Here is a 20,681-nt window from a genome sequence, read left to right as displayed (position 1 = left end):
ACCTGTGTGGTGGTTTTGTATGAGGGTCACTCACCATTTTACAAGGCTATATCACACACAGGCTCCCTGCATACATCAGTTCTGTCAAGGATGGGATTTTGTCCTACAATGCAGTGTCTCCCTCGCAGGGGGCTGTGATCTGTTTACAGGCAAGTGCTGAGACAGGGTTTGGGGAGTTCTGCTCATTGTCTGGGCAGGGTGTCCCATCAAGTCATGCCAGAGGAAAATCAGCACCTCCAAAATTTAGAGGAGAATTCAGTTTGGAATGATGAATTTAGAGAAAGTGTTAAATCCTGACCTCCACTGAGCATGGAGTCATGAGTTGCAGGAAATGCTGGGAGGGGCCGTGGGGATGGGGAGGGCGGAGGGGAGAGTCTGAGCCTGAGCTGAACCCCGGGAGGAGAATGTGCGTGTACAGACCCCCAGACCAAGACCTGTTTCCACGAAAGCAGGATCCCGCCTATGGTCCCGGACCACGGGAGCTGTGCATGCATCCCAGCAGCTGCTTCAAACAGAGGATGCTTTGGAGCTGAAATGAAGCATCGGCAGCTACAGGCATGGATTGCTTCTCTCCCTGCACACCTCTCTCCAAACCTTGTAACTGCATTGTTCATATTTAGGTTGCAGCAAAGAAACGTGTTTTCTACTTAATGTTTGTCTCCTCCAAGAAGTGATCGTGGAGGGGGCTGCAGGTTTCTGGGTCCTCTTGCCCCTGTGTGTGTACTCCTGGAGGGTTTGGCCTTGGATATCTGAGAGATGGAGCAAATGGGGGCTCACGCCATGGCTCTGCTCGGGGAAGGAGGCACAGGGGGATGCCGAACCACCTTCCTAAAGAGAGAAACACACGGAGGAGTTTGTCTCCACGAGACCTGCTGAAACGCAGATCATTCCTGCAAGCCTCTGCAGCCGCTGGAGTTAATCGATGCAGTTTGTTTGCCTCTGGGGCAGAGGGTATCGATCCCCCTTGTCTCCCTCCCTCCTTGTGGGATGCCAGGTGTCTGAAACGTGTCCAAGCTGTGCCGGTGCCAGGCCAAGTGGCAGCTGAATTATCACCTGGGTCACCCGGTTGCTGTTGGAAATGCACAATAAGCTCCCAGCTAAGAGAGAGAGAGAGAAAAAAGCCAAACAAAACCCCCCAGCAGCTGCTCAGCAGCCCAGGCAGGCAAGCCCTCTCCATGCACGCCGGCCAGCAGAAAGTGTGGCAGAAACAATGCCCCAACCCATGTGCCGCTGACTGCTTGGAGGGGGTGTCCCCATTCATTTGGTGTGGGGACCCCCCTTCACAAGGGCAATTTGCAGGGGCTGGCCCCTTTGCTCTCGCCTTTAAACAGCTTAATGCGATTCCCCTTCCAGGCTGGCTCTGCAACAGGTACCAGCTCTAATGAGGATAATTCCAGGGCCACAGGCAGTGGCTTGTGAGCTGACTGAGTCTTCACATTTGGCTGGCTCCCAGTGTCACAGCTTCCCTGGCGAGGTTTGTGCAGGGACTGGGTTTGCCACGGGCAGGAGAAGAAGTCTGTGACACATCTGGTACACACGTATTGTCATCAGTGGACTTCCACCCTGTCCAGGCCAGAGAGGGGAGAAGGATGAGGCCATTGGTGCTGGCTCTGTGTGGGTGCCCTGAGTGCCTGTCTGAGACCTGTGTGGCCGGCCATGTACATAATGTATATATATATATATATATATGTACTGTATACTCTGTGTGTGCCTGCTGAGGGCATGGAGCTGCAGCAGCCTCCCCTCTCTCAGGCTGTCGCATCCAGCATGGTATATTTTCCTCTAACAGTTAGGACTGTGCCAAGTGCTTAAAAACATATAACGGGTGCTAGAAATAGTGACTGTGATCTAAGAACTGGGATTCTAAAATAATAATTATTTGCTGCTTTATTTCTTTTGTGCTGTGGTCTTTGAGGCTATGCATGGACCAGGCTTTTTGGGACAATTTGAGAAGCAGGAGAGGACTCTATACATGACAGTGACAGTCACACAACTGCTGGAGATGGAGGCTTAGTACAAGTTGATTATCATTAATTTCCCAATCAGCTAATGAGCGATAGTGTTGCTGGTGCCCTTTCAATGCTAGCAGCATTGGTAGGAGCCAGGTCTGGTGGTCACTCTGATGCCAGCCACGCCTGAGTGACCAGAAGGTCTCAGCCCACATCACTACAGCTGGAGTTTCTCTCTTGTTTGAGAGCACAGGGATGATTTGGTAGCATCCCAAAGCACCCAGCCTTTGGGTGCTGTGCACCTCTCAAAACTGGCTAAGGCACCCACAAAGTGCTCGGAAACTCATCCCTTGAACAGACTGGATTCAATGGGAGTTGCTTGTACACCCCCAGGAGCACAAATGTGCACTGAAGTAGCAAAGCGTGTTATTCTAGCAGAGCTGAAACTGTCAGGAGTGCCCCTGCTAAGGCTGGAGAGGCAGGTTTAATGCCTCTTTTGATACACAGCAGAAGCATTCATAGAAAGCAAGGAACATTTATCAAACACCTGAAGCACATGCCTCTGCACGGCTGATGGGAGCCAGCTGCAAATGTTTATACTCGTGCCCTGGCTGGGGGAGCAGAGAGGGGTTTCCTTCGCTGCAAGGAGGTGTTGTGTAAGCTGTGAGTAAGTGCCTTTGGACTGGGGCTGCTGGACTCTGGCCTGTGTCGCTTGGGCTGAGCGATGTGATGGGGCATTACAGCGAGTCAGTGCTGGACTGTGAATAAATGGCCAAAGGAAACTCAGCGCAGGTCAGTTCCTGAGCTCCGTGGGCAGAGAGCAGCTCTCCACAGGTGTTACACCAGGCCGACTCCATCAGTCTGGGCAACAAGGGAAATCCCAAAGCAAGAATGAATTTTCTCTGTAGCAGCTGGGCTGCTTGGGCACATCGCTGTACCCAGCACTCATATGCCTTGATCGCTCCTTTTCATTTTCCTGCGGGAAATAGCAGAAAAAACCTTCCTCCTCTGCCGCGTGTCACCGGGGAGCTTACAATTTCCCTGTGCAGCTGGGAACATCTCTTAGCGGTGCCAGGCATCTCACCCCCACAGCATGGCCCTTGGGTACCTGTGCTGCGGTAGACGGCAGATGCATGGCCCTCGGGAGATGCACGGCCCTCGGGAGCAGCCTCTCGCAGATGTAGCAATTCCGGCCTGATCTGCGAAAGGCTGCATCGTCTCCCCAGGCGCTTTCGGTGTAAGAGGGTGCAGGGGGACGAGTGCCTCAGGACCAGCAGCACCCATGAGCACTGGGGCTGGTCACCACGTTTGTCTTCTTGCTGCTCAGTCAGGCGTCAACTTCCACAGCCGCTCTCTACATGCGATTTAAAATCCTGTGCACACGTTATTGCCATTCACCAAAAGGTATTTTGACAGGGCTCTGTGATACACTAATTAGAAACAGTCACTTAAAATCCACATCTGAAATGTGTTGTGGAATTGAGGTTCAAGAAGTGCAGGTTTGCTACAGACACTGGATTCCTAAAGAACAATTTCCCACACCTAAATAATGATGTTTTCCATCATGTTACATCCATTAGCTAGAGCTTGGCAGTTGCATCCATCATAATATGCTATTTTGGGGAAATAAATGAGTGTATTTTTCTCTCTGAGAACCAAGGCAAAAATATCTCGCTGCTGAAATATTGAGCAGGTTTATACAGCTAGACCAAGTGCAGATTATTGCTCTAATACATTGATTTAGCCATTAACATACAGCATAGACTAGTCTGCTTTCTCATAATCCTGTAACTTCAGAGCTAACATTTTCATAGTTACTACTTATTAAGTTTGCTTTTAAACTATGCAATTGGCCTTCCAGCAATGTTATTAAATGATATCATGACTCTGCCAGAACAAGCCTGCCTGTATTTATAGCTGTTCCCAATAGCCAAGGCACTTTTTAGTCTCCTTGTCTTGGGCGGGTGTCTGCTTTCCCTTCTCTTTTTAAAAGCATTTCAATTGAATTTCCTAAGTTCTTCCCCACCGTACATATGTGCCAGCAGGTCCCTGATTTTCTATTTCCAGAACGGGGACTCGGGTAGTGCATTTCAGAAAGAAGAGTGACACAGCTCCAGACACATATGCTTTCCCTGGTCTCCGTGTGCCGTTGATGGGAAGAGCATTGACGTTCCCGTCGTACTCCGTCAGCGTCATTTCTGCTTTGTGTCGGAGCGGGATGTGCTGCTCCGGTGGGATGAGCCAAGGAGGAGGAGCGGGGGAGTGTTTTGCTGGGCCCCGAGCAGCACCCCTCATGTGTACTCCCTGGGTGTCCCTGGGTGCCTGTCCTCTCTTATTTTTCTGTCTGTAAACTGGAAATGAAGCAGTTCATCATCCATCGCGTGAGGATTAACAAGTAGTTTGCAGTGCTTGCAGCACACAGAACACCGGGTAAAAGCTACATCTTGGAGCCTGAGGGGCCTTACCCAGCCCCTCTGAGGTTGGTGGGACTTGAAGCGGATTTACCACCCCCTGGAAGAAGGAGATGGCCCATCTGGGGTTGATTTAAAACCAGCCCGGTCTGCAGTTTAACTGTGTCCGTGAGGCTGCTGATGTGAAACCACTCCTCGCCTGAGAGGAGGAAGAGAGAGGAAACAGCGGCTGCCAGATGCTCCCCGCATCCCTGCGGGTGCTGCCCGGCCCCTCCAAGCCCCTTGGCCCTTCAAGAAATGGTGCATCATCTGCTGGGGTGGGACCAAATTGTGGGTTGGGTGGACAATATTGCATGGGAAAGAGCAATCAAATATACCATTTCTTCCATGCTCTGGTGACAGTTGCCAGCTGAGAATCCCTGGGCATCAGGGGATCAGCAGTGGGGAAAATAATACATTGGGGATTGTAGTGGGGTGTCACTCTGTCTTGCTGTGGGACGGACACCCAGGCGATGTTGTACAGAAATGGGTGTACTGGGGGTGGAGAATCCTGGGCTGATTGATAAACATGATGCAAACAGCAGAGAGTTTGGAAAATGTGCCAGTTAGAGATTTTCAGTGATATAATCACAGGATATCTTAAAACTTTGATTCTCAACAAGCCTAATCAAAGGGAAGTTACTGAACCTCAGATACAAAGTGAGACCCCATGCTGTAACAACACGAGTGCTAATCTCAGAGGCTTTAATAGACTACAAGAGCAAAAAATGCTCCTGGGACAGCAACAGTAGACACTGCACGAAGCGAGCAAGCAGCAGAGAGAAGCAGGCTCTGGAATCAGCACCTTCTTCTCACAGGCTGGGTGCTGATACAGGAGATGGGAAACACCAGTGGGATCTTCTGCTTCCAACAGCGCTGCTCCCATTGATTTTTAAAGCAGTAAAATTGGCCTTTAGTCAACCACTGCAAAGTTGCATAAAGCATATTTGATGGATTACACCTATCAAAACTTTTAGCGAGAGGAACAGGTACAATTAACAGGCTGCGTACAGGATCTTCTCTCCAATTTTTCCCTTGACATCATCAGTAATTACCTGCACTAAACATGCTGCTGCTGCGCGTGGGCTTGTCAATCAAGAGGCAGTGCAGACCCAGAACATCATAAATTCACTGTCATAAACTTTGCTGCCAGATTGAGGGAGAAGCGCTGTCAGAAGGGTACGTAGCATCCGCAGGGCTTTGTGTCCCTCCCCATGCCCTTGTGGCTGAGGACGAGGAAGGAAATTACCACAGAGCTGTGCCACACGCACCGGCTGAAAATGCCGGTACTTCCAGCTCTCCAGAAGAGCCATCCCACAATTACCTTATGTGAGCCTGGCAGTTCCCTCCGCTGGAGAGATACAAGGTTATTAAGCAAATATGATTAATGAATAAAAGAACCTCTGGCACGCTGGAACGAGGCTCTGAGGCCCGCCGGGCTCCGGGAGGATTCGTCAGCTCGTGCTTTGGGAACTGCGTCAGGTTTCTGCAGTAATATGATTAACACGCTGTGTAATGGGCTAAATCCATCCCAAGTGTCCCTCCAGTTAAGCCTCTGCATGGACACCTGGGATGAATTTGGCCCCTTTACAGTGGATACACTTGACAGAGTCGTACTGCGAAGCTGGAAGAAAGGAGGGTACCGAGTTACTGCCTCAGCGAGGGAGGAGGTGGCAGAAAGGATGGAGAGGAGGGATGGATCTGGAAGAGAGCAGAGGGATCCAGAGCAGCCCCTGCCCTTGCTGCTCTCATGGAGCACAGGCAGGGCCGTGGGGTCAGAGAAGATGTGTGCTGAGCCTGTGTGCCTGCTCTGCCGTGTCTGCCATCCCCGTGGCCCGCTGCCACACCGCGGCACCTCCCGGCCAATGCCGTGGGACTTGGCCACGCGTTCATCTGCCGTACAGCGCTGCTGTCCCCTGCTCCAGAAAACACGGCGTTGCCAGACCTCGCCGGCTGGAGGAACGGGAAGGATGGCAAGTGCTGCCTTCCTTATCTGCAGGGCCAGATTGCGAGCAGCTGTGGGCAGATAAAGAGCAATGGAGATCAGCTGGAGGAAGGCATTTGCTTCCCCTGCAAAGCAAACTCTCTTTTCCCAGTGTACTCTGGCAGCAGCCGGGCTGCCTTCTGGGCAGGGAATCTTCTCTGCTGCAGGGGTGAGAGCAAGAGGATGGATGATGTAAGAGCAGGAACTTGAGTGACCAATTTAATTTTATTTGCAAACTTCTGCTTTATCTCGCCCTGTCGGGGCTGATGCCACTTCCTACCTCCCCCGGCCCGGGATGGGTGTCCCGTGCCGAAAGGCAGCGTGGTGGGGAGCAGCCCTGCACAAGCTGCACCTCAGCGGCCAGGCTCGGCCGTGGGTTTTGCTCTGGTGTTACAATGTTCCTTCATAGGTAGGCTTCGTCCTGTGGTAGTGTCCTGTACAGCATTAATATGATATTTCTTACCCATTCCAATATACCTTCCATTTCAGGTAAGTTCCATGGTTTTGTGCTGTTTTAATGATTCCCAGCAAGTACCTTTGTTTTCTAGCCTTGGATAGTTTCATGCATGTGTTTGCTCTGGTTCCTTATAGTTTGCTTTAGTCTCGTAATTACTGAGTGATCGCAAGGAATCGAGTTGTTTAGAGGAACAGCCTAGAAAGGGATTAATCGCAACCAGACCTCGTTAAAATCCCGTTGCCACACCAATTCCCCACACTTACAGAACCTGACCACAGTGTGAAAATTGATATTTATGCTGAGGAGTGTCAATGCGCTGCCTGTGCACCGTTTCCTGATTTACTGTCCTCCGGGGTTTGAACTCTGGGGCTGCAGTGAGACATGCTGCTTGATTTCCAAGCCCCCAAAATGAAATAACTGCCCACCCGGGCCCTTAAGCACCAAGTGTGATCAGCACATTAACGCTGCTAGATTCTGGGGATGATCAGCCTTCAGCTTTAAATTAAGTTGCCTGATTTCTTGCAGTCCGATTCCTGAAAGCTTGTTGAACCGGATGAAAACAGTAGCAGAACATCCAGATTTTGTGATAGGGATTAAAAGTCTGCTGCTGGGCATGATTTAAATTCATTCCTCTTGGCCTGTGGTCTCCCTCGTCCTGCTGGCTAATGGGGGACAGCCTCGGCGCACTGGTGACAGATTTCCTAGGAGGCCAAAACCACTGAGGGAAGTTTTTCCGGAGGCGAGGCAACTCTCTGGGGTTGCTGGGGACTGGTCTTCTCCTCCCCAAGCAGCACGTCCTGTGGCTGGTTGAAGAGAGCTCCCTCCCCGAGGCCTGGGATGGGTTTCAGAGTTTGCTGAAAATGATAAAAATCTCTCTTAGTTACCAGTATTATGACACAACAAAATAGAAGTTTTTGTGATATTCTCTGCAGTGGAAAAACTCTGCAAAAAAGTGTCTGTTGGCTTTGAAAGTCGCCTGCTCCAATACTCTTAACAGATGGACGGCTGCTGCTGCGATGTGGCTGGTCTGCGCTTGCAACCCTTTAGCTCCCGTGGAGACGTAAATGTTTTGTTAGGAAAGAACAAGTTCTGCCTGAGATCTTGGCTGTGGCCTCTGGGGCATGGGGAGTGCAGGCAGGAGAGTGGGCTCCCGGTGCCCCACACCTGGCAGGGCACAGCCTGCCCAGCCCTACATGGTACCCAAGGCACCAGTGTGACATTTATACTCTGCAGCTCTCCCATGGGATGCTGCTAAGGCCTGGGTGGAACATCTTGCTGAAAAGGATGCCAAGACACACTCACTGGAGCAAAGGGGCAAAGGGTGCTAAGAATTTTAATGATTCTGGTTCGACCGATAACAGATCTGTTAATGTAGTCTCTGCAACTAGGAAAGACAGGTTTATTTCTGTACCTCCCAGGAGACAGGCTGAAGCTATTATAAAGTTATTAAGCTATTATTATACACAGGTATTAAGGCTGAACGAAGAAGCCGGGTGTTATGAGGGCGTATGAAAGAAAAACCTCGGAGGTGCACAGGAGAAGTTAGGGGAAGCAATGGTGAGGCATTTGTAGCGGGAAGGGACTGGTTTAGCTATGGGACCAACCAAAGCTAGAGAAGATAAATCGTAAGTCACCTTTGAGCTCTTGACAAGGTGCGTAAACCATTTTCTTCTGCCATACAGCTGATTTGTGAGGATTCCTACAGGGAGGTGAGCAAAAGAGCCAGCCCTGTGCTGAGGACATCCTACTCACCAGATCTCTAGATCCTGTTGTGCTCTGTGGTGTGAACAGAGACTAGACGAGCTCTGAAACTCAGGGAAGAGCCCACCTGGGATTGCACTTTATATGGGCCTCTGCAAAAATGATGTTGTAGTCAGCAAAACTTGTGTACTCGGTGTAAGTGAGTGTGCAGCGCCTGTGAGGTCCGAATTCAACCAGGCGGCTGGAGGAGGGAAGCTCCGTGAGAAGGGAGGATGCTAGGTGGACCTGGCACGTGGAGATGATGCCTCAAAACCCAGTGTGGGTAGCATCTTGGATCTACTCAGTGCTTAGAAACTCTAAACACAGTGGGATACAGCAGCTGGATCTTTTTCCAGCAATCTGAGCATCCACCACAGGGAGCAGAGCCAGGGCTGTGACACATGAGCACGAAACGTTAGTCAGAAAGGACAAATAGAATGTGAAAAACCACCAGAAACTCCCAAAGCGGGTCAAATTCCTTGATGCATCTAACAATAGATGTAGGATGGGAAGGGCAGGGTTGGTCTGGTTGCATGCTCTCCTGCACCTCCTGAAATCTGGGCTGTACTGCGGGCCTGACTCCATCGTGGTGAAATTCAAAGCAGGTGGCTGAAATTATGGCAACCAGAGGCTCCGGCTGTGCCTCCTCCACCCGGGTCTGCCTGGCATAATATTAGCTTCACGCCTGAGTGAGGAGGACTTAGCTTATTAAACTTGCAAACCTGCCTTGCACTAGCCCTTGGGTATTTAGGACTGCTGGGTCTCTGGGGCAGGATGCTCTAATGCTACTTTTACGCCACGTCTACCGCAACGAGGCCTCCTTAATTGGCTTGTGGTTCCCACCAGCACTGCAAGCAAAGAATAAGCGATGGAGAAAAATCTGCCCGCACCACAGCTACCGTTCGGTTGGTGCATCATTAGTTCACATGTTGTCTCTCTCTCCAGAGACAAACAAGCTGGGTAGCGAAAAGGTCTGCGGGGAGGATGCACCGCAAAATTCAAGCACAAGAAGTGGGGGACACAGGCGGTCCTCACCCACAAGGCATCCCCCTGCCCTGTCTGGTTTCACGCCTCCACCAAGTTCAGAATTTTCAGTAGCATGGGGGGAACTTGCAGTAAAATTTAATGGGTTTTTTTTCTCCTTTATTTTTAAAAAAACAGCCCCCCCTCTTCCCTGCTTTAATCACTTTAAAACTGCCCTGGAGGAGCGAGACTAGGGTAAATAAATGTGGGAACCAGGGGAGTTCTTGAACTGTTAAAGAAATCAATATAAATCACAGAGTAACCTTGCCCTGATATCTTCCTTATCACCTCTGAGGCTCTACCTGCCTTTGTCTAACAACAATCTCAGTTAATTAGATGATTAATCTAATTATCTAATTAGGTGGAATTGCTAATAGCTATTCCACCTAATTAGGCCAGTGGCTGTATCTCAGCAGCAGCGGTTCTCTCTTTCTGGCTAACCCTCCACCTTCTGCCATGCCTGAAACCAGGCTCTGACACAATTCATGGCTCTTTGTTTGCTTTAACCAAAACCACCTGGAAGTGGTTTTACATTTTTACTCAGGCTTTCCTTGAATGAAAGCAAGGTGGCCTGTTGGAAAGTGGAAAAGGAAGGTTTCAGCAGAAGATGAAATTTTCAGCAATGAATGCAGGAAGCTCTTAATTTTTAAAATTCATTCTCCTGGTGTAAGATTAATTTTAGCTCTGAACACAGAAACCTGTTATGAATTGATCCTAGGGAAACATATTGCTCTGAGGCTGGGGAAACAACGTAAGTAGCTTTTTTTCCCCCCTTTATTTGGACAAGTTTAGCTAACTCATGGCTGCCGTCCCAAACACAGTCTCTTCCCCTGCAGAAATGTGGATTGTTCTCTTGCTTCAGCTTTCCTGATCTGACCTACGTGCGACTGCAGGAGGGAGCTGGCCAGAATTAAAACCAGCCTAAGGCCGTTGATCCCCCATCAGCAGGGTCCCAGTGCTCATCTCTGCAGACAAGCTGTAGCTGGCAGCACCACGACACACTACTTTTGGACTAGTGACGGCAGCACCACTGTCCCCTCAGGAGCTGTAGATGCCTTTGGGGCTGCAAAATTACCATACGGCACTCACAGGTTGTTGTTGGTTTTTTTTCCCCTTAATGCCTAAATTGGATTTAAGGACATTTTTGTACATTCCAAAACAAATTGGCAGCTGTCTGCAAAACAGGCAGCCGGACTTGGCCCTGAGAAAAGATCAATGTGCTCATGCTTTGCACCCAGAGCTCTGTTTTCTCGGGATCCCACCTTACCCACCAGCCTAAGCACAAGAAAAGCCATTCAACATCTGAGCAGTCCAGAATTTAGACTCTTCCAGTCCTAGGCGTGTTCAATGGCTCACGCCATTGCTTTCCGTTGCTGGTGAACCTCACTGGAGACCTACCAATGTCTACAACCGTGGCAGGCACCACTTGGTGTGGTGCTCAGGGAAGGAGGCATTGGGGTCAGAAATCAGCGCTGTGTGTCAGAGTCCACAGGAACCCTGGCTGGAGCCTGGATGAGGTAAAATGGCCAGGTAGGTTCTGCAAGAGCGTTTCTGTGGTAGAGCACTTCTCCCTCCTGGAAATGCCTCCTTCCCATCGTGCTCTCAGGTTAATCTGCTGCAATAGCATCCAGACCTGTGATCTGGTTCTGGGAAGAGAGTCCTGCTCCTGCCTACATCCTCTTGCACGACTGGGATGATGGGCAACAGATGAATCCATGGCTTTTCATTTTGCTTTCTCTGTGTTTTGTTTTGCTTTTGTATATATATCTATATATATAAAAAAATCTGAAGCACCATAAAATGTCTCCTTGGGGTAGTTTGATTTTTCTTTAAAAACAAAAAGTAGTTATATATTATATATATATTTTTTGAACTGCTTGGAGCAAAGTTGTCTCAGCATTCTCATTTTGAAACTCCCATATTGAGGTGTTTATTACAGCATCGTGAAAATTCACATTGAGTTGAAACTTGGCAAATGTCTTTTGGCTTGAAGCAAGTTTTCTTTTGAAGGAGTTTACTATTAAGTGTTTTAAGCATTTTTTTTTTCCTTTCTCTCTATTTTTCTTTTTGAAAAACAACACCTTCCAGAACTGGGTTCAGAAGCAGCAGGCCAGCTCTGCAGCAAGTGTGAAAGCTGTGAGTCAAGCACAGAGCTGCAGCCATTCATGCTTTTTTCTGACATCTGTTGAGGGAATGGGAGGAAAGGAATTCAGCTGTACTCTATGAGAAAAGAGGCTTTTTTGTTGTTGTTCTTTTGGTGAGTCCTGAGTAGCTGCACTCCCACCAGATGCCGGTGATCCTAATGCCAGCTGCACAGAGCACAGCATCTCTGATTGCCTGGAGCTGGTCCCTTCACATGCCCCAGAGCAAGCCAGATTTGGTGTACCTCTAAGAAAATTGAGTGTGCAGCAGGCTTGTTGCTGTTCTATGACTTAGATGTGTATTGAACAACATCCCTGGCAGGGGCTGGGATCATGTTGTTACAGTTCCACTGGAGTAAATGCAGTTACTGCTGATCTGGTTTGTGCTATGGCCTCAATATCGATGCCACAGTCTGTACTTGTTTTATACTCACATACTTTTCTTCTTTTTCAGGTGTGCAGACCCATCTTTTTCAGTGTGAGGATGTGTGAGTAGATAACTAGGTTTATATAACCTGTGCTGGCAAGCTGCATGTCCCATGGAACCAGGAGCAGGAGTCACCTACGTGGTCCTCTGCTGGGCAGCAAGCCTTGCTTCATCCCTGCCCTGCATCTTTTTTTTCCACTTCCAGTATCTAGCAGCAGCCAGAAGTGGAAGTACCAAAATCTCGAGAGTTGAGCCTGCTTTCTCTGGCTCTGTCTCGCAGACTCAGGATGTTTGAAGAGGTCTGATAATCACCCTTACCTTTGCTTATTTATCAGCTTAGTCTCCACCGGAGAGGGTTCGCAGTGCCCTACCTGAGATGGTTCTGCTCACAAAACCGTGCTGGCTGGCTGCCACAGCAGTGCTCACTAGAATATGAAAAAATAGCATTGGTACTTCTGGTCCAGTTCTTCTGGTGCTTTTTCTATTTTTGTTCCCCTGTTGAAGTTTGCCACAACAGAATTGTGCTTATGCTGTGAAGATACCAACCTATTACCACCATTTTGTATCACAGATATGATATTTTCACTGCAATATTTAAGATATACACTGCTGGAATACCTGCATTTGGATAATTGTGAATTTGGCTTTATCCGTACTGGGGTTTATCAGCCCCTTCCACAAAGCATGAGTTACTTAGGTGATTGAATTGCGATGTTGACTTCCTCTTTCCTCCCCTCATCCTAAATTTTTGTTGGTATTTTATTAGATATTAATTTTTGACAATGTGCTCCCATGTATCATTGCTATGCAGATGTTACACAGATCTATTCACCATTTTCCGCTTGCCGTAGTTCGTTAGTCTATTCAGCAACTTTGTGTCTTTCCTCGTCACAGACTTAGTTCTACAGACTGCACGGAGCTAGAAGATCAAGGTGTTTTTTCTTGGTTGCCAGCATCTAGCACAAAGGAGGAGGCAGATTTGGAGATGCTGCTTGTTTCTATGGATGATAATCAATAAGACCCATTAGGGAGACAACTACATACATCACTAAACTTTGACCTCTGCTCTCCAGAGCAGTCCCAAGATGCCTATTCATATGCTGGTGACATCCAGATTGCACTATTGCAAAAGCCTCTTTGCTTGGGAAGGGATTACAGATTTAAATTGCACAGCCTTTGCTATCTGTAGAATACAGCGTGCGGGATGCTTTGCTAGAGCCTCTAGTTTTTGTTGGCTTTCTTTTCTACTCAGCCAAGTTTTATATTTAATGCTGTTGCACATAGAGTTTTTTATGCCTCTACCTTTTCAGGCTGTTTTCTACTCCTGTCTGTCTGGCATTTTAAGGGTTTGCAGACCCTGCAGATTCTTGGCACTGGCTGTTGCTTGCATATTGCTCCTCATCTTTCAGATCCTTTTTCTACTACATCTCTCTTCAGCAGGCTGTTTCTGATAGAAAGTTTTTGGCTTGCTGTTTGAAGTTCCTGATAGTCGGCATTTGATCACTTGCTAATTCAGTTCTAAAACTATTTTCCAAAGAACCCATGAAAGACTATCTATAAATAGATTATATTAAAAAAAAAAAAAAGAAAGAAAACTTAAAAAAGACCCTTATTTTGCTGAATAGAGGAAGTTTTAAATTTTCTGGAAGGAAAAATACACATACCAAATTTAGAAGCGAATCGGAAATCCCTGGGTATTTGAGAAATCCATTTCTAGGCACAAAAGCTGGATGAAGAGTTTTCTTCTCCCTGTACCTCTCCCTTTCCCTTGAGAGAGCATCTACTGAAATCTGTTGGCTGGAAACAAGTCGGATGAGATTATTTGGTGTGGGTGGGTGAGGAGGGAGAGACAGGACTCTGATGACAACAGTAGGGTCTGACTTCAGCAGGATCACAGAGGCAGGAGGGACCGTGTGAGCTGCTTTGCTGTGAGATTCCTTCTGTAAGTGATCAAGGTCCATCTTTACATTGAGTGCCTTTGCTCCTCCTGTTGCAAGGCTGTTTCTGTTCCTTGCTCCTCTGAAGGTTAGAAACAGATGTCTAGTTTCCAGCCTACATGTCCAGCATAGATCAGTTGTGCTCTTCTTTTTTTGTCTGCTAGCTCTTTTATTGCTGCAATGTGCTGCCTCCTTCCCCAGTGTATTTTTTAAAGAGTGGTCATATCTCCTCCCAGCCTTTGTTTCCCCAGGCTGAGCAAGTTGAGTTTGTGGAGACTTCTCTGATAAGCTTCCCATTCCTCTGACCGTACTAGAAACTCTTTTCCATGCTTGTCCCAGCTTGAATGTGGTTTTTTTCTTCAACTGGAGAATTGTCTGAAGAATGGTAACTCCCACAGGATCTTGCCTGTGCACTGTACAGTGCTATTAATATGTTTCCCTGTCTCTATTCAGTGGTACTTCTTCTGATACCCTCTGCTTGTCACTGGCCTTTCCAGGAGCTAAGTCACACCAGCGGCACACAAACACCTAAGACAGGTCTTCTCCCTCCCATGCACCAAACCAACAAGCTTTAAGTCAGAAAGTTTTATTGCGAGCACCCAGCTGCCTGTCAGTAACAGTATTTCATCGCATTGACACTTTGCTCTCAGTTATTCTCTTCTCCCAGTGTGATGTTCTGCTTCTCATCTTCAGCTTATTAGCACAATCTCCCCTTTTCCTACTGGGGTCACTAAGGAAAATATCAAGTAATGTTCATCACAAGGCAGTTTTCTGAGGAGCTCTACCAACAATCTTCCTCCATCCCCATGGTTCTGCTTGCTTCATCCCTTACCTACTTTGCCACACCTGTGCTCCCAGTGCAGCTAAAAACATCCCATCTGACCATGTATCTGAGTTTTTACCGAAATCTGGAAAATGGAATACTGTGTGGTAATTCTTCCTTATCATTTGTTTCTCTCCCACAATTATCAGTAAAGTCTCTGAGTGTCCCTGTATTAATCCAAGATGCTTGTTAATTCAGTGTGTTTTGCTGGAGCATGCATAAATGTCTGTGGTGCACCAGGGCCATCCATCAGCCAGTCCTGTGTTTACACAATCACTAGCACAACGTTTCTCCCCAAAAGCTTACAAACTCAGCCTGGGCCACCTTTTCAAAGACACTGTCAAGTGCTTAGTGAGACTTCCAAGAGTAGTTTCCTCCTGACTTCTCACTGGCATTGGTACCTGAAGCCAATGACAGTTAATGCTGTGCTTTGAAAGCAAGAGAGGGTGCGGTTAGTTGACCACTGCTGTCTCCGGCCAACGCATGCTTTCTGGTTTGGTATTTTGTTTTGTGGTGAAGACTTCCAGGCTTCTGAGCATAGGCTCCTGCTTCCCTTGCCAAGGGTGCTCTGACGGTATGGCAAACATTACGATACTTTGTGTGAAGCCCGCCAGCTTTCACACAGCCTCTTTTTCTTCCACCCCTTGATACCTTCTCCTCATCCTGGAAGCCTGGGGAGGCCAAACACATTTAATTCCCTTCAGCAGGACACAGAGAAATGAATGCTGGCTGTTAAGGTGCTTTAGTGTAGCTGATTCACCATTTCTACCCTCAATTGCTAATTTCCCCTTCACCCCCTTTTACTAAAAGGTGCTAATCATGTGGTGATATGCAACTTCCCTGCCCCAAAGAGCAACATCACTTCTGATCCTCTTAGCTCTGGCTAGACTGAGACACCTGTATCCTGAGATTGATTTCAGTTCCTGTGTAACAAATTCCTTATTAAATCCACAGAAAAGTCATTTACTAGTGGTTAGACTTCAGGCTGTTCAGGACAGCAGTCACTTCTGAGAAGTTATGCACATCTGATGCAAAATTACAAAAATGTGTATTTACCACAGTGACCAACGGGGCTGAGAAGCTCAAGTTAATATTTATATTTGGCATTGAACCCTATGCACAAATACTGACTTTGGCTGCGTGCAGAGCGTTCCGGTTTGTTTTTAAATCTGTTTATACCAATGGTCCAGGTGCAGGGAATTATCCCTGCACCCTCAGCACCCCAGGTTTTGGAGGTCTCACTGTGCTGAAGAGGCTACTAACAGAGTGCTTATCTTGGGGGTGTATCTCTGAGCATCCCTGGCCAGCTGCTCTGTGGAGGGTACGGACCGTGGGTTTGGACTGTCGCCTGTTTTCAGGGCTGAATCAAGGAAGGAGGAGCAGCTGCGATGCTGCTGGGGTGAGGGATGGTTTGGGGGATGGGGAGGCCGAGCTGGTGCAGAGGGGTAACGATGCTCCATCTGTCTCATCACAGCATCTCTGTACCTGACATGAAGGATGTACTGACGCAAAGTCAAATCTTTGCTGGGCAAAGCCATTTGTGTGTGAGCTCCCAGCATAGCTGCGGCAGCCAGGTTGGCCTGGGAGGTTTGTGTCCTGCTCTCCCAGCTGCTGTGAGCATGCCTGCCCTGGTGCTGTGTCTCTTGTCATGCCCTGGAAGCATCTGCAGACAGTGTCTCTTCACAAGGTTTTTGTTGTTAAAAATACATATGGTGGGGGAAGGGGAGAGGCGGAAAGAAGTGGGTTAACAGGATGCTCTTGAAGTTGAGAGTGCTCTCAAGCAAGCAGTTGCACACAGTTGGCACTGATGAGAAAGTGGCATCTTCTGGAGGCAATGGTGGGAATTTCTTCAGGTGGATTTACCACCAGCTGGGCAGCAGTGTGGAGTCCAAAACATTTAGCTGGAATGAGTTTGGTTTGAAAACTTGTGCCATCGATTCATGTGTGAGCCTAGAAATTTGCTTCGCTCGCTTTCCAGATCCAGACTGCTGGGGTTGATGAGAAGTGCTCAATGACTTACCCAAGGCTGTCTTGTGAGCACATGAGAGCCCAAACTCCATTAAAAATCCCCAAATGCTCAGTGGGGTGCACTGCCCATGCCACCTTGGTGAATTTTGAGGCCGCCAGGATAACTCACCGTGCTAACACCAGGGTGTGAAAGAAATATGCCACTAAGGCAGTCGTCATTTACTTTGGCTGTATTTTCAGCCCTGATTTCTGTCAGTGGTTCCTGTCTTGGTGCATTGGTCTCTGGAGGGGTCAACAAAGTAGTGTTGCCCATCCCAAAAGCTCTGGCTGGATCAACACATGAGCGCATCACCATCCACAGTGCTCCTTCAGGAACCGTCTTTGAAGGTAAAGACACCCAACCAGGGCTTGAGGGGTGTTTAACAAACAGGGAACGACCACCTCCTGTTGCATGTACCTGACTGAATGAAGTCACACTATGCTTGGGTTGCCAAGCTTTGAACATGTGACTTTGAAAGCGTTATTTGCTGAGGAAGGAAGGTTTCCAGGGAAATTGATAATAAAGGATGTAGTAGGTTTTTGGAAAGAAAACAACTTTTGCTATGAAAACAGCAACCCTGGAACTTTTTTAATGGGCCATAGCTCCTTGGTGTTTCCACAATAACTTACTCTGCCTGTGGTGGCTGTCACTCTGCTTAATGCAGCAATGGGGAGCTAAGGGGAGCAGCTGTGGCAGAAAACAGGAGGCAGACCATGCGTAGATCTCCTCCCGAGTCAAAATGTCAGCACTTACTGTCTTTCTGTGCTTCTTCTCAGATTCTCTGCTGACCTTGTCCCCAAACAAGGTGTTCTTCTTGTCCCCATAAGCATCATTGCCATGAAGTTCTGGTAGCAACTGCACACCAGGACTCTGCACTTACCAGACCCCATGAGCACTGCTGAGTTACTGTTCCCACACAGATTCCCGAAGCAAATGATACTGCTGTAATCTAAAAGAGCAAAAATGTTTGGAAAACAGCAGATGCAATGGGAAAATGACACTTCCTACATGTGATAATTGCGCAACCTTAACTCTGCCCTTGGAGTATGTCTGCTTCTTGCTGTATTGTTTGGGAACTTGCGTGGCGTAGAAAAAAGTCATTGGAAGTCTTCATTTGTGCAAATAATGGTTAAAGCGGTTGGTGGAGGTGCCAGCAAGGGTTAAATTACCTGTGTGGGGATGGGGGTGCTGGTAGGGTAAGTGGATTACATGCAGCTATTAAATATGGGGAGGTGACTCTGTCAGCATGATTTAACTGTTAAAATGGGCATCAGTGGAGGGGAAAAAACCTCTGTGGCTTGTGAGTCCAGATCACTTTAAAGTGCAGGACATGGTTATGCTTGCCTTCTGCCATGGTAGGAGTGTATCCTGCTGTAAGCCACTTACGTTTGTTTGCTTTTTAGGTAACAATTTTCTTTATTTTTTCCTTGTATTCACCCATAGGTTAACTGTGTTCAGACTCTCTTCACCCTCGCCCTGCAGCCCCGCTCTTGGGCACAGCCCACAGACGTCCCTCCTGTCTGCACTGTTTCTTGCCCTGGGATGAAGTTTGCTCTTTGCTGGCGGGAGCTATTAGCTTGGCTTAGTCGCCACTGAGAAATTGGGCAAGCACGGTGAAAAGATGTCTGTCCTGCAAGGCTCGTGCAGCTAGGAGCGGCTGAACCAACTTTCGTCCTTGCTCACGGCTCGATGGCCCGTCCTCCCTCAGCTGTCCATTGCCCCCATCTCCTCCTGCAGCCGCTGCTGAGGAACCGGCCCCGCGTGAAAAGCGGCTCAGCAAAGAGGGCAAGGGCTTGTCCTGGGCACATCGCTGTCCAGCCCGACACGCCAGGCCTCAGCGGGCAGGGGCAAAACTCGGGGCCAGACTGCCACTTTTTGGGAAATGCCACTTTTTGCCACCTCGGGAGTTTTGCAGAACCACAGCTGGTGCTTTCCGTGGAGTCGACAGATTGTTGAGGGATTGACGGGCACGTTTCTGGAAGACTACGGCAGCGCTGTCGAAACGCCTTCGGCTCTGTATGAGCTTGTGACCTGACCCAAAGCCGAGAGGAAATTCATAAAGGTGGCGGTTGAGGTGCTCGTGAAGGCGCCGGGGCCCGTGCCCGAGGACAGGGCACGGAGCGGGAGTTTGCCCCCGGCTGCCTAGCCCTACCCGGTAACTTCCAGCACAGCCGCCGGCGGGGCGAGGCAGGGCTCGGCCGCCCTTCCCCTCACGGAGGGCACCGCATCCCCCGGGCCCGCCGGTACCTGCTGCCCCTCCCGCCGCCCGCTCCCGCCCCGCGGGCAGGACGGGGCCGCGCGGCCGCGCTCTCCCCCCAGGGGCTGCCGCCCGCAGCAGGCCAGCCTCAGCCCCGCTGCCCCGGGGACTGGCAGGCGACGAGCCCTCTGAGGGGGAAGGGACGGGAAAGGAAGGGGCCACCCGCCGCCGCCGGCGGAGAGGAGCCAGCCCGCCCGCCGCGGCTGGGTCCCGGTGCGGGGAGGGGGGGCAGCGCCCGCGGCGCTGAGGGGAGGGAAGGAGGGCGGGAGGCGGCCCGAAGGGGCTCCCGGCCGCGGGTGGGGGGGGAGGTGGGACCCGCCGGGGAGGCGGCGCGGCGCGGGGGGCGCTCCCCGCTTCTCCTCCTCGCCAGGGCTGGCGGCGGGGCCGCCTCCATTGGCCGCGGCGCGGCGGCGAGCTCCGCCCGCCGGAGCGGCGCGGGGAGGGAGGAGGAGGAGGGAAGGAGGGAGGGCGCCGGGCTGCGCTGCGCTGCTAGTCTGGAGCGGAGCCTGGCAGCGGCAGGAGCGGGGGTGAGGAGCAGCCGGAGCCTGCTGGACGGAGGCAGCCCCGTCCCCCTCCCCTCCCCCTCGCCTCTTTCTTTGTGCGCAGGGCAGGGGCGGCCCCGATCCATGGTCATGGGCGACAAGAAGAGCCCGACCAGGTGAGCGGGGGGGCGCAGGGGGGTGGGGGGGGGTGGGGGGGAAGAGGCACCTAAGATGGAGGGAGCCCGGCGGGGGCCGCCCCTGCCTGCCCCGGCGGCGGGCCCGGCTCGGCTGCTGGCGCGGCGGGAGGGGATGGCGGTGGGTAGGCCCCTGGCTGGTAGTTGCGTGCGTGTGCTCCGCCGCGGGGGAAGGGGGGGCGGCGGCGGCGGCGAGGGGCTCCTAAGATGGAGGGAGAGTGCGGGGAGGGGGGCGGCGTGCCCGCGCCGCCCCGCCAGGTACGCGGGGGGCCGGGGCGGGGGGGCTGCGGGCGGGGAGGGAGGGAGGGAGGCTCCTAAGATGGAGGGAGCGTGGAAGGGCAGCAGCAGCGGGAGGAGGAGGAGGAGGAGGAGGAGTGCCGGTGTCTCCCTGCCTGCCGCCGGTGCCAGGGCTGGTCTGGTGTGAGAGCAGCCATGGCGGCTCCGCTCGCTCGCCCTCCCGCTCCGCGCACTCGCTGCTCCCAGACAAAGGGAGGTTTAACAAGGTGGAGGAGGGAACGCGCCTCCCAGCCTTCAAACTCTCCCACCCTCCCTCCGACCCTCCCTCCGAGGGACGGGGAGGGGGGGGGGGGCGGCTCCCGCCGCGGTGCGGGGGGCGCCGGGGGACGCGGCTGGCCCGGCCCGGCTGGGTTCGGCCCGGCCCGGCCCGGCTGGGCCCTCCCGCGGTGCGGGGCCGGGGGCGGAGCGGCCGCACCTCTCCGGGCGCCGGCCCCGGTAGGTGTTTGTCGGCCGTTCCCGGGCGCGGGGGGGCGGAGGGGAGAGCGGCGGTGAGAGCAGGCGCTGGGTTTCGG

The 20,681-nt window shown here is 50.8% G+C and overlaps 1 protein-coding gene across 1 annotated transcript in view; it reads left to right on the top strand.

The window, feature by feature from the left end:
• The first annotated feature begins 19,643 nt into the window (after positions 1–19,643).
• RYBP (RING1 and YY1 binding protein) overlaps positions 19,644–20,681 on the top strand; it is a 46,772-nt gene continuing 45,734 nt past the window's right edge. Inside the window, exon 1 of the mRNA XM_074836036.1 lies at positions 19,644–19,854. Coding sequence (XP_074692137.1) covers positions 19,823–19,854 — 32 coding nt within the window. The 5' untranslated portion in view covers positions 19,644–19,822. The remainder of the gene's footprint in view (positions 19,855–20,681) is intronic.

This window comes from Strix aluco, chromosome 11 (assembly GCF_031877795.1).
Source record: "Strix aluco isolate bStrAlu1 chromosome 11, bStrAlu1.hap1, whole genome shotgun sequence".
NCBI lineage: Eukaryota > Metazoa > Chordata > Aves > Strigiformes > Strigidae > Strix > Strix aluco.
The sequence above is the reverse complement of the archived record's forward strand: the minus strand, read 5'-3'. Positions and strand labels throughout refer to the sequence as shown.